A 13456-nucleotide genomic window follows, 5' to 3' on the forward strand; every position below is an offset into this window, starting at 1 on the left:
TAAGTTACTCCTTATAAATACAAGTAGATGGTGGTTAACAAGTTATAAGAGGTGGTTATATTATTTTTTAAGTGTTGAGCACAAAGCCAAGTGAGCCAGGAGGAGTGCAAGTAGCCAGGGTTACCATACAGGACAAAGAGATGCCCTTAACAATGCTTTTGGGCCACATCTTAATAACCATTGATTGGGGAAAATAGCAGAATGTCACACAATTGGGTCACAGGGTGGTCCGTGGTACAGTGTAGTAGAAGTTTATTTAGTTCACATCAATAGTTTCTCAGCTCTGATCAGTGACAGCTAGACTGACCGACCAAGGAGGGTCAGCCTTTCCTTTGTCAGGCCCCAAAAAATCCCTAGGAGGAAAGCGTCCAGATGTGCAGGCCTGTTTGAATGCAGTCTGTAGTCACTGCTTTTGAACCTCTGACTGGTTAAACACATTTTGAAATCTCAGTTACCAATGCTCCTTCCAACTCCGATGCACCTGCATCCCACTACTAAGCAGAATTATGTTGAGAGGTGACAAGAAGATTCTCATTTGTCATTTTCCTCTTTTCCCTTGGAATAAACCAAGAAGTCCTCAGATTAAAGGCTTTTCTCCTCATAAGTCAGAAGGGCAATGAAAGACTCGTTTTTTTTTTTAAATTAAAAAAAAAAGGTATGAAATTAAGCCATGGGTACTAAAATGTCAGCCCCACAAACAGATGATTTTATTTTAACAGGGAAGTGTTAGAATGGAAGAGAAGCTTGCTTAAGAGGCAGTCACTTGAAAAATGAATATCATGAGCCAAGTACGGCTAGCATACAGAGGCTTTCAATGACACGCAATGGATTCTAAACCAACCACTATATTAATCAATCATGTTTATTTAAAGTATTCTTAACATCAGAAAATTTTAATGGGAATTAAAAAAAATCAGTAAACAACCAATTTGATTTCCCTATTCTAGCCATCAAGCCAGCTGGAGGGTGTAAGGAGAATGCTCTAAAGCTCTCTGTCCCAAGGACTACAGAAAACTGCCACCCAAGGATCAACTGCCACAGTAAAGTAACTACAGAGTGGCTCTGTCACTCATACCAGACAACCCCAAATAAATACCTTATGAAAAGAATTAAAATCTATCAAAACCACTTAAAATACTTAAATGCAGAAATCTCGATTTTCCTTCAGTTGGGCCAGAAACCACCACAGACGTTCTGGTCAGGGCTCCAGGGAGAACAAGTGGAATGTTTAAGCTTAGGCCAACCAATAAAGCCCTCAATTTTCAATAGAATCATTTACTCAGGTATACTGTAAAATAAGGACTGTGGCAACACAGGAAGCAAAAGGCAGTTGGCAAGTGAAATTTCTAGAAGCTCATGAAAACAATACCATCCAAACTGCAGATGGAAAAGGAGACAGTTAATGCCTGGTCGTCTTCAGTCGCTTGGTCGGGCAGGGTGTTAAACCATCGCTGCTTCCCTCACTAGGACGTTAGTCCACGGGAGGGGCTGGCGGGTCCTGTCCCTGGCATTAAAAAAAAGAACAGGTAAGTGACTTTAACACATCCCCATCAGTAGCGAAGGGGCATCGCACCTGTCCCCACCTGGGTTGTACTAAATCTATACTCGCCGTCTCCGTGATTTTACAAGGGGAACATAAGGTAAATACGGTGGCTTGGCAGGATTTGCCCCTTTCTTGCCTGTGGTATAGAAAGGAAGCTGCGACAGTAATGGGATTATCCTAGCCACCTTGAGGTAGTGTCAATCTTTCCGATCATGTGACTGGCTGAATGCAGTACATTCACAAGTAGAGACTTCTGTTTCTCACTGTGGAATGTCTACCAGAATGTGACGCCAGTGCTTGTGGCAACCATACTACTACTGCAAGGGAAGCCCGCCTTACAATGAAGCCTGTAGTAAGAGGAAAGAAACTGGCTATGCATGCATGCATATATGTATGTATTTAGAACGGGTATGTACTAATGTACATACATGCATGTATGTATTTAGACTGGGTCTCATTTATCTCAGAGGTTGTGCACCTTTGGCCAAATACTCAACCAACTGAGCTCTATATAGCCTCAGCCCAGAGTATGGGTTTACAATAGCACTGTTAACCTTTCTTCTTCCCTGAGGCATTGGGATTTGCTAGGGAGCCTATGTACTGGGGTGACAGTTGTGTACAAGCACAGTCTACTTCATACTGTTCAACTTTCTCAGCACTGAACCTAACTGAATTTGTGGTGTGTAAACCAATAAATCCACTTACTTAATCACCTCTATACTGGTTTTTGCAACTTGTAACAGCAAGCCCCTGAGCTAAAAGAAAAGATGCCAAACTATACAGGCTGAGAGAGGAGGGCCAAGAGTTTGAAGCTAGCTTGAGCTACAAAATGAGTTCAAGGCTAGCTAGGTCATATAGTGAGACTTTATCTCAAGGATGGGAGGGAAGGGAGGGAGGAAGAAATGGAGCTTTTAGGATGCCAGGAAGGCTTTCACTCAGCTGGCATGTTCTGTAAGGTGAGCAGCCTTTCCACTGTGGTTTGGTTTTTCTGTTCCTTGCTTAGGACACAAAGACTACTGTTCCTAGGACCAATAAAGTCTGTCACTTGTAATGGCTTCTAAGTCAGATTAAGTTGGATTTCTTTCTCTAAACATTGGAGAGATTGCTCCCTGACACAAAAATAATAAAGGTGTACACAGAAAGTAAGGCATGGGGGAAAGGCTAAGAGAGAAATACTTTATGTTTGCAAGTTTCCTATGCACATTCCCCTTTCCAAGAAAAGCCTAAAGTACACTAAGGCTTTCTCTCCTTTTCTTCTAAGACAGATGGAGTCTCACTGTGTAGAGTAGGCTAGCCTTGAACCACAAATGAAAACCTGTGTGTGCCAATAAAGCCAGTCTTAGCTAGTTCAGCACAGGGCATGGTTATACACTCTCCTCCTAAAAGCTCCACGGTGCAGGTCAATTCTCACTGTTATGCCTGCTTTCCTCTTACATGAAGAATTGCTTATAAAGTCTAACATTAACAATGTAAAGCCGCATACTATGAAGCCTGGACAACAGAATTAATAGAGTAATTTGGTGTTCCAATATGTGGTTTCATCATGAAGAAAAAAGTCTTTTTGAGACAAGGTTTCCCATAGGAAAGCAAGCTAGGCTCTAACTTGCTATGTAGCAAAGGAAGATCTTGAATTTTTGATGTCCTACCTCCACCTCCCTGGTGCTGGGATTACAGGTGTGTGTTACCATATCTGTTTATGAGGTGCTGGGGGGCCAGGGCAGGAGCTAGGCAAGCAGTCTACAAACTAAGCTACATCCCGGTTGATGGATGCCACTCACGGGTGCAGCAACATCTCATGTAAAGCCAGGCATAAAGGCTTTACTATACTTACCACTACACGTTTCTAGCCTGAAAACTTTTTGTCTTAACTATTTTTATTTTATGTACCTATTTTGCCTACATGTATGCCCGTGGAAGGGTGTCAGGTTCCCCAGAACTGGAGCTACAGACAGTTGTGAGCTGCCATGTGGGTACTAGGAGTTAAACCCAGGACCTCTGGAGGAGCAGTCAGTGCTCTTAACCGCTGAGCCACCTCTCTAGCCCAACTTTGTTTTCTGGATGCTGTATAATTTTGTAGATACCCATCCCCTCCCTGAAGCAAGATCTCACTTTGTGTACAAGGTGGCCTACAATTTGTGGCAATCCTCCTGCCACACCCTCCCAAGTTCGAGGATTGCAGTTATGCACCACATCTAGCTCTGTTTTTTGTTATTTTTTAAAATGTTCATATCCACAGAAGACAAATGGAGACTGAAAATTTTATTATGACTACACTGAAAGGACTCAGTCCAAGAACTGAGTCTTTCTTCCTCTTGATAATTTCTGTATTTCAGTCAAAGCAAACACTCCACCACCACCCACAACGGATCAGTAGTAACTCTTACACTGTGAGGACTGGAGGGCTTTCCAGGAAGGCTGGAGCCTCTCAGGTTAGGAGGCCTCAGTAGGAAGAGGAGCACGGCGATCACCATCCAGGCCATCAGGATCACAGTGATGCTGATGCCACTGTCACTGGAGGGTCCTGGCACTAAAGACAAACAGAAAGAGCATCTGTAGCAAAACTGCATCCTGACTGCAACACTAAAAGATACACCTAAAAACTGACTCCAATGTTTAAGCACCAGCTTTAAAATCACAGTAGAAAACCACTGATAATTTAAGTACAGCTGTCAACTAGTACATTTCAATGTCCCTCTTTCAAGTGACAAGACACGCCCTTAACCGCAGAGGCCCTCCTTGTTCAGCCCCATGTCCTGAGAGCTTGGAGCAGTTAGGGATACTTCTCACTGCAACACCCCATGGACTACACACAATCAACAGTTTTGTACTGATTTGCAAGGACCATGGACTCTGGAAACCACAAATGCATAGATATTCTAAAGAAGCCAGAATAGCTAATGGAGGGCTGGAGACATGACTCTGGATTGAGAACACCTGTTGCTCTCGCAGAGAGCCGATCCCGGTTCAGTTCAACACCCACAACAGTGGCTTATTACTAACCCTCTGTAAGTCTATTTCCAGGGGTCCAACACTCTCTTCTGACCGCCACAGGCATCACTGACATACATACAGGCAAAGCATAAGTAAATAAATCTACAAGAATTTTAAAGAATACCCAAGAGTAGGCATGGTGGCACATGCCTTTAATCCCAGGACTTGGGACATAGGCAGGTAGATTTCTGAGTCTTAGGGCAGCCTCATCTACATGGAGAGTTTCAGGTCGGTGAAGGCTAAATATTAAGTCTATGTCCAAATAATAAAAACCAAAACAATCAAAATTCTAAAAAAAAAAAAAAAAGAAAAACCAAATGCTCAATTTTCAGAAACTAAAATTATAGACCAGATTTAAAGAAAATCCAGCAGATTGCAAAAATGGCTTGTCAATATGACAGCTCTCTTTGGGTTTTCTACATCAGGGAAAGTAAAAGCTACGCAGACAGGATACTGAAACTAAGCTGATACACTGTAACAGGTTTCATGGGCCCAGGGCTTACTCCCAACCAGATAGGATGCTGAAACTAAGCTGATACACTGTAACAGATTCCATGGACCCAGGGCTCCCTTCCAGCCAGACAGGATGCTGAAACTAAGCTGATACACTGTAACAGGTTCCATGGGCCCAGGGCTCACTTCCAAGCAGCCATACTGAGGCCAACCTGCTAGCAACCGAAACCCAGTCATTTTAAGTACTTAGCTGGTACAAGAGGAGGCAGATGGGAATGCAGTTTCAGGTCTAACCTCTGTCACTTTCTGAGCAACAGCTAACTCAATGGAGCAAGGGTCACCAAACCATATGCTTTACCAGCACTGTTTCTTTCTCCTGTACTTTAGATGCTGAATGTTGAACCCAGGACCTTGCCAGTCTAGATAGGTGGTATACCACTGTGTCACACCCAACCCCTACAGCACACAACTCTTGTTTCCTTTGTTACTCTAAATGTTGTGGGGATCTAATATTTTTATTACATTTACTCGTTTATTTCTGTGGAGTAACACATGTAAAGGTCACAGAATAACTTTTAGGATCTGGTTCCTTCTTATCACTGTGTGAGTTCCACGGATTGAACTCATAAGCCTGGGTGGGTAAGTGCCTTTATCAGCTAAGCCATCTGACTTGAACTTTCTTCTTACACTGGGTCTATCCATTACCCTCAAGTCTCCAGGGTAGCCTAGGCTGGCCTTACATTCCTGATTTTCCTTCCCGTAACTCCCAGACAAGTATGTGCTGTCATACCCCAAAACACCAGAAACACAAACATCTCTGCTGACCCACCCAGTGACTAAGCCTATTGACCAAGCTCTGAGGACGCCAGCCCAACCTTTGCTGGGATGGCTTGGACTTGCTTCTCTAATCTTCACTTTCTCCAACATTATCTTTCCTAGTTACCTCATTCCTTCTTCTCCAGTCAATGTTTCCCTTGCATGGCTGCACATCAGGAAGACCTGTGTGACCTACACCACAGACTCTGAGGCCCTGTATCAGACCATCTGATTCAGGAGCAGCATAGGGTTGTAGGCTATTATTATTGTTATTATTTTAAGCCTTCCAAATGAGTATGATATAACACCAATTCAATACTTCTCTGGCAGGGAGTACTGGAAGGAGTCCTTCCACATCCCTCCTACCTTCCAGCTTGCCCAGCATGCGGTGAACCAACCTCCCATTTACTCTCTACCTCCCTTTCTCCTCTAACAATCCCATTGCTTCTGCTACTGTACTGCTGACTCTTCAAAATATCACAGCATTTTTCAGTTGAAGGAATGGCTTGCCTAAGCCATTAACTTTCTAAGAGCAGGGACTGTCCCATGGCTATTTGATCTTGGTTATTTTATCTGCAAAAGTTAAACATCCCATCACCTCATAGGGGAGCAGTGGGAAGGGGATGGGCAGGACATGGAAAGCAGAATGATATACTACCCAGAATGGCATGCAGCAAACAGGGAAGGGCGGGAGAAGGCAGGCAACATCCTCCACTTCAAAGTCTAAACAGACACGACTTTCCTGACCTCCAAGGCTTGATATGTTCTCTCCCCTCACCCCCTGCCTCTCTTGAGTGCTGGTGATCTAACCCATCCATGACTTTCAGCAACTGGGCAAGCCCTCTACCCCCATACCCATATTTATTTTTGGGATACAGAAGGGGAACATGCCATGGCACCCTCTGGGGAGATAAAAAAGATAATTTGTGGAAGTCAGCTATCAGTTTTAAGGCTTATTTACTCTCCTGTTAATTATACAGTTGGTCTCAAGACCAAGGTGCCACATAAGAGCAGCTGGAGGTGAGTCTGCTGTGTGTGAGTCCCAAGACCCATAGGTGCATGTGAGGTCTGCAGGAAATAAGGCTGAGCTGTGAAAAGTCTTAAATATCCTGTTAAGAGAGAAATGCCTATAGAGGTCATGGAGAGGCATGTAACAGTAATACTTAAAAAAAAATTAAAAGTGTGTGTGTATGTGTGCGTAAGCACACGTTGAGGTCTGAGGACAACTTGAGAAAGTTAGTTCTCTTCTCCCACAGGGTGTGGTGGGGGTAGTCCCAGGAACCTGAACTCAGATCATCAAAATTGCAGCTTTATCTGCTGGGCCATCCTGCTGGTCCTTGCTGGTGTATCCAGGCTGGCACAGCCTCGAATGCACGGCTCTGTAGTCATGGCTGGCTTCAACTCTGTCTCTAATCCTAGAATGCTGAGATGGCAGGCCTGTGATGCTTACTCCTGGTTTGCTCAACTTTAGAAAATAATTATTCTAGGAAGTAAATTTGGTGCTTGAGACCCAGTAAGCCTCCAGAGGCCAGAGGGAAAACAGCAGGCAAAGAGGATACGATTGCAGCAGCAGCAGCAGGTGGAGGTGGGAAGAATGCTGCTGAGGCATTAAACACGCAGATTCAAGCGGATCTGAGGTCAGGCACAGTGGGCAAGGCAGGACCATAAGGCTTACACCCAGCCTGAGCTAGATAGTGAGTTTGAAGCTAGCCTAGGCACACGGTGAGACCACTAGACACAAAGTGAGACCAAAGAGACAGGCTAAAGTGCATGAGGACTTGGGTGGATCTGCAGCACTATAAGAAAGAAACAGTAGTCTTTTTAAAAATATTCTACAAAGCCCTAAAATGCTCTTCATGCTCAGACAAACCTCTGAACTGTCTTTAAAGAAGTTCTACGAAACACCTAGAAGTGTTCTTCAGAGGGCTGCCTTCTGTAAGGGGAAAACCATGTCCAATGGTGACTATAAAATGCAGGAGCTAGAGAGAGGTGCTAAAGCATGGCAGGGTTCAGATATAGACAGGAAAAACTGCCACAGAAATAGGGAGGGAGCAGATCACTGCCTTGATGCTGAGAATCTACAAGATAGAAGGGTCTGCCGCCAAGTGTTCCTGCCTTCACCTACCTAGCTTAGAACCAAGACTAACATAAGATGCCCCAGTAAAATAGTCTCTAGATACATAGTTGCTAGGCACTGGACAACAGAAGATGGTACCACTGAGAAGGTCAAAGTGTCCACAAAATGCAGATAGAGTAAACTCAGCAGGACAAGGTTTCTCAGCTAAAGACACTGCCTCTAAGTCTGAAGATCTGAGTTTGGCTATCACCCCTCAATATAACCAAATATTTGTTTAATAGCAAATGTAGAGTGAGAGGAAACTGTGAGCAATCTGAGTCAGAAGCCAATGGGACGTGTTTATTGATGGCTACTGCAACTGGAGTGAAGTCAGAAGCCAGGTGTGATTTGGAGACCAGAGAGACTCAGTTGCAGAAGTAGCCAGTCACAGCAGGAGCATAGGCCTCATGGTAATAACAAGGACCTTCTATTATGCCTCAAACATAAAACCCTTGAAAAGTTTTAGGTGAGGGGCTGGAGAGATGGCTCAGTGGGTAAGAGCACTGACTGCTCTTCCAAAGGTCCTGAGTTCAAATCCCAGCAACCACATGGTGGCTCACAACCACCTGTAATGAGTTCTGACGCCCTCTTCTGGTGCGTCTGAAGTCAGCTACAGTATCCTTCCTTATGATAATAAAGAGATCTTTGGGCCAGAGCGGGGCTGACTGGAGTAAGCAGAGGTCATAAAATTCAATTCCCCACAACCACATGAAGGCTCACAACCATCTGTACAGTTATGGTGTACTCATATATATATACATAAAATAAATAAATAGATCTTTAAAAAAGAGAGAGAGATCAGCTGTGTGACTTTGGCGCTGTCTCTCTCTCTCTAAAAAAAAAAAAAGAAAGAAAGAAAGAAAGAAAGAAAGAAAAGTTTTAGATGAAAAGAAGCCAAAAGCAAGCTCTTACTTGTTCAAGCCAATTGTCTTATGAAAAACAGAACAGGGAGATACACTGGGAGAGAGTTAAGAACATATAAGGATGGGCATGGTGACACTCATCACTTGGGAGACTGAGGCAGGCAGATCTTTGTGAATCTGAGGTCAGCTTGTTGTACACAGTGAGTTCTTGACCAGCCAAGGTTCATAGTTAAGGCCCTGTCTCAAACAAACAAACAAACAAACAGAACCTACTATAATAGCCTAGATATGAGATGGCGAACAGAGAAGGAGGCAGAATGGGGTGCTATCAAGCACAGTTTTGGTTACATTCTGAAGGTAGATAGAATGGACAGACCTGAGAGCCAAGGGTCATTTTCAGAACAGAGTTACCACAGACTTACAGTAAAGACAAAAGAAGAAAAGCAGCCATAACAGAGCAACTAGGAGCTCAATTCTGAAGATGGTAATTTTGAAACTGCCTATGAAACACCGCGGTGGACATGTCCAGAAGACAGTCACCAGCACACACATGAGTCATGAGACTGGAGATCATCATCAAGGGAGTGTAGGGAAGGAATAGCTCCAGGGAATGAGCTCAAGGGGTGGGGGGCGGGGTGGGGAGCTAAGAAAACAGAGTAGTTGAAGACAGTAATTGGAAAGTTAGAATGGGGGTGGGAATGGCTAGAGAGTTAGAAAACTGCAAGACTGCATAGCTACAGATTCTAAGTTGATAAGCAAAGGATTTGTCTACAAACAGGAAAAGATAGGAAATGATGTCAAGGGTTGTGCTGGGCAGGGAGTTCCAGCAATTAGTGCTTGTCATGCAAACATGAGGCCTTGAGTTCAATCAAAACCCAAGTTGGGCTTGGGGCCTACTTGGTAATCCCAGTGCAGGGGAAAGAGACATGAATCCCTCCCTGGGGCTTACTAGCTGACCAAGCAGCAGAGCCTACTCAGTGAGCCCCAGAGCCCACTGAGAGACCCTGTTCTAAAAAAATAAAAGGTGGAAGACTTATGGGAAAGGACGTGTGAGATGGACACCTGGCATCCATATTCATGTGTGTACACATGGCATGTGCACCAGCACAAAGGTGCTCCTGCACACATGAACACATATCACAAAGTAATAAATAAAGCTGTGTATACTAATGTACAACTTAATGCTATCACCCAAGAGGCAGGAGCAGAGGGCAGATCTCTATGAGTCAAAGGCAATCCTGGTTTATGTAATGGGCTGCAGGCTAGCCATGGCTATAGAGACATTGTCTCAAGACAAGTAATAAAACAAAGAAGTCAAAAGTTAAGTTTCAAAAAAACCAAATAAATAATATAAAGTGGCAGAGAATTATCAAAGAGAAAAACCACTGGTGCCTTCAGCAACTGTGCAAGCAAATCAAAACTTAGAACTTAAAAACCCAAACTATATTCATTGACTGATGCCAAAGCTCAAATAGAGTCTACAGATAGGAACATAAATATTTCTCTATCATTTATGCTTTTGGCTTATGTTTACATTGTTTTATACCTCTCCAGAAGTCGGTTCTGTGAATGTCCGCGTAAATGATTTTTCTGGAGACAAGATCTCATGTACACCTGGCTGGCCTCTAACTTACTGAGTAGCAGAGACTGACTCTGCACTTCTGATCCTTTCAGCCTTTGCCTCCTATGTATAGGTTTGTATATATAGATATGTATATGTATACAGTTTATTTGGTGCTGGAGGTCAAATCTGGGACTTTTATATATGCTAAAATAGCAGGACTGAGAGGACCTGCCTAAACACGCATACACACACACAAGCACATACACACAGAGAGAGAAAGAAAAGGAGAGAGCGAGTGAGCACACACACACTTGTGTCTGATGCTAAATATAAAGTGACCTATTAATAAGTATAATTTGGGGCTGGAAATGTAGGGCAGACATGGAGTACTTGCCCAGTATGAGCAGGACCCAAGGTTAGAAAACCAGCACCACTTGATAAGTGAAGAAACATAATCCAGCAATCAAAGCCTTTGTGTGCAAGAGACCTCAGGATGGCTAAAATATACTTTTCAATTAAAAAAAATTTTTTTGAGCTGGAAGCAATTTAGAAATAGCAAATTAGGGGGGCGGTGAGATGGCTCACCAGGTAAGAGCACTGACTGCTCCTCTGAAGGTCCTGACTTCAAATAACAGCAACCACATGGTGGCTCACAACTACCCGTATGAGATCTGATGCCCTCTTCTGGTGTGTCTAAAGACAGCTACAGTGTACTTGTTTATAATAATAAATAAATCTTGGGCAGGAGAGATGGCTCAGTGGTTAAGAGCACTGACTTCTCTCTCTTCCAGAGGTCCTGAGTTCAATTTCCAGCACCCACATGGTGTCTCACAACCATCTGTGATGGGGTCTGATGCCCTCTCTGGTGTGTCTGAAGAGAGCAATGGTGTACTCATATACATAAAATAAATAAATAAATCTTCAATCAATCAATCAATCAATCCATCAATCAATCTTTGGGCCAGAGTGAGCAGGGACTGAGTGAGCATAGCTGACTGGAGTGAACAGAAGTCCTAAATTCAATTCCCAACAACCACATGAAGGCTCACAACCATCTGTATAGCTAGTGTACTCAGATACATAAAATAAATAAATAAATCTTAAAAAAAAAAAAAAAGAAGTAGCAGATTAAAGGCAAACTTCCATGAACAGGTTTTTCTGTCTAACGATGAAATAAAAATTATTTTCTGAAGACAGAGATCTACAATAGAAAACTCTGTAAATTTCCTTCATAAATTCCTTTCCATGCATTCCCTCCCACCCTCTCCCACCCCTGGAAGCCTAGAACCCCTTTACGCCCTACTGGTCTCCCACTAAGAAGTTGTAAAGGAAGAGTTGTGTTGTTTTTTTAACATGGGGTCTTGACACATAGCACAGGATAGCCTAGAGTTCACCATTCCCCTGCCTCAGCCTTCCTTCCACGTGGGATTTCAGGCATGTACTATAGCGACTCTTCCTTGAGGAGCCTGTAGCTGCAGTTGAGGCAGACAAAACACTTTTGAGTCTATCAAGCAGCAAGTATACACTGGAGAGTCACTTAGCTTAAAATAAACTAATCAGGCATGATGATACATGCTTAACATCCTAGCACCCTGGGAGCTGGAGGTTGTACATCAGAGGTTCAAGGCCAGCCAGGGCTTTGTGAAACAGTTTTGCCTGCATCATGACCCAGGCCCACCCTCCTGCCGCCCACTGCTACTTACACTCCCGAAGGCATTCTGTGTCGGTGCAGTAGGACTGGGACTGCCGGAGCTGCAGTAACAGAAAGGAGAGTTAACCTCAGAGCCACCAACATGGCGGGAGTAACCAGACTGGGATTGGGGGTGGGGCGTGGGGTGGGTATGTGCAGGGTGGATGGACAGAACACAGCGTTGGACCTAGCTCAGCATGCATGCAGCCTTGCATGTAGTCCCTAGCACAAAATAATAAACAAGCAAAGTTTAGACATATTTATTTTATTTTATATGAGTATTTTGCCTGCATGTTTGTCTATGCACCATATACATGTCTGGTGCCCAACAGAGGTCAGAACTGGGCATTCGATCTCCGAGATATGGCATTATAGAGGTTGTAAGCTACTATGTGTGTACTAGGAATTGAACCCAGGTCCGGTCCTCTGGAAGGGCAGCCAATGCTCTTAACCTGCTGAGCCATCTCTCTAGGCCCTTTATTTTTTTTGTGAAGGGTTCTCATGTAGGCCATGCTAGCCTCAAACTCACTCTATAGCTGATGACCATAAAACTCCAATCCTCCTTGACTCTACCTCCCCAAGGCAAGAGCATGTAACTTTTCAATTTGGTCTCATTATGAATGACACACTCTTACATATTCAGTAGCTCACTCCTGCAACTGACTGCACAGAAACCTGCAGAACAACTGCTGAGCTGGCTAGGCACCTTAGGGCGCCAGGGAATGGCAAGTAGCGCCTTAGGCTGTCAGGTTGGGCAGGAATCTAGTGCTTCAAGGCTTTGGCAGGCAAGTTACCTGACATCTTCAAGCCTCAGTTCTTCTCACCCATTAACATGGGGACAGATAACTACCTACTTACCAGGGGAGCATCAGGGATGAGCACAGATGACACAAGGGAAAGGCAGTAACAACCCAGTAACACCATAATCACCGTGTTCTACACGGAGTACAATCTCATCCAAGCAGGGCTGCAATAACCAACAGACTGATGGGCTGGAGAGATGGCTCAGCGGTTAAGAGCACTGACTGCTCTTCCACAGGTTGAGTTTATTTCCCAGCAACCACGTGGTGGCTCACAACTGTCTGTAACGGGATCTGTTGCCCTCTTCTGGTGTGTCTGAAGACAGCTACAGTGTACTCAAATAAATAAATCTTCAAAATAAAAAATGAAAATAAAAATAAAAAAGAATCCAAAAGGAAACATCTAAACACTCAAGATTATCCCAAGGGGAAACAAGTCTATAAAGACTCTTAAGTCATAGAATAGACTCAACCAACCTTTCCACATGTATGTTTTGTGTGTACAGTATATATATATATACTATATATAAAAATAATACACATATGTGTATACATACATACATATATACAAACACATACTTTAAAATGTTTAAATATCTCTTCTTTGAATTTTTTTTTGT

At 43.6% G+C, this 13456-nt stretch overlaps 1 protein-coding gene across 3 annotated transcripts in view; it reads right to left on the bottom strand.

Annotated features, from left to right (window-relative positions):
• Positions 1-239: 239 nt before the first annotated feature.
• Smim14 (small integral membrane protein 14) overlaps positions 240-13456 on the bottom strand; it is a 43546-nt gene continuing 30329 nt past the window's right edge. For all 3 annotated transcript variants that reach the window (XM_031342424.1, XM_031342426.1, XM_031342425.1), the window contains exons 3-5: positions 12050-12098; positions 3928-4070; positions 240-1504 (exon numbers count right to left, since the gene is read on the bottom strand). In XM_031342424.1, the coding sequence (XP_031198284.1) occupies positions 1472-1504; positions 3928-4070; positions 12050-12098 (225 nt within the window). In that variant the 3' untranslated portion in view covers positions 240-1471. The remainder of the gene's footprint in view (positions 1505-3927; positions 4071-12049; positions 12099-13456) is intronic.

This window comes from Mastomys coucha, unplaced genomic scaffold, assembly GCF_008632895.1.
Source record: "Mastomys coucha isolate ucsf_1 unplaced genomic scaffold, UCSF_Mcou_1 pScaffold22, whole genome shotgun sequence".
In the NCBI taxonomy this organism is placed as follows: domain Eukaryota; kingdom Metazoa; phylum Chordata; class Mammalia; order Rodentia; family Muridae; genus Mastomys; species Mastomys coucha.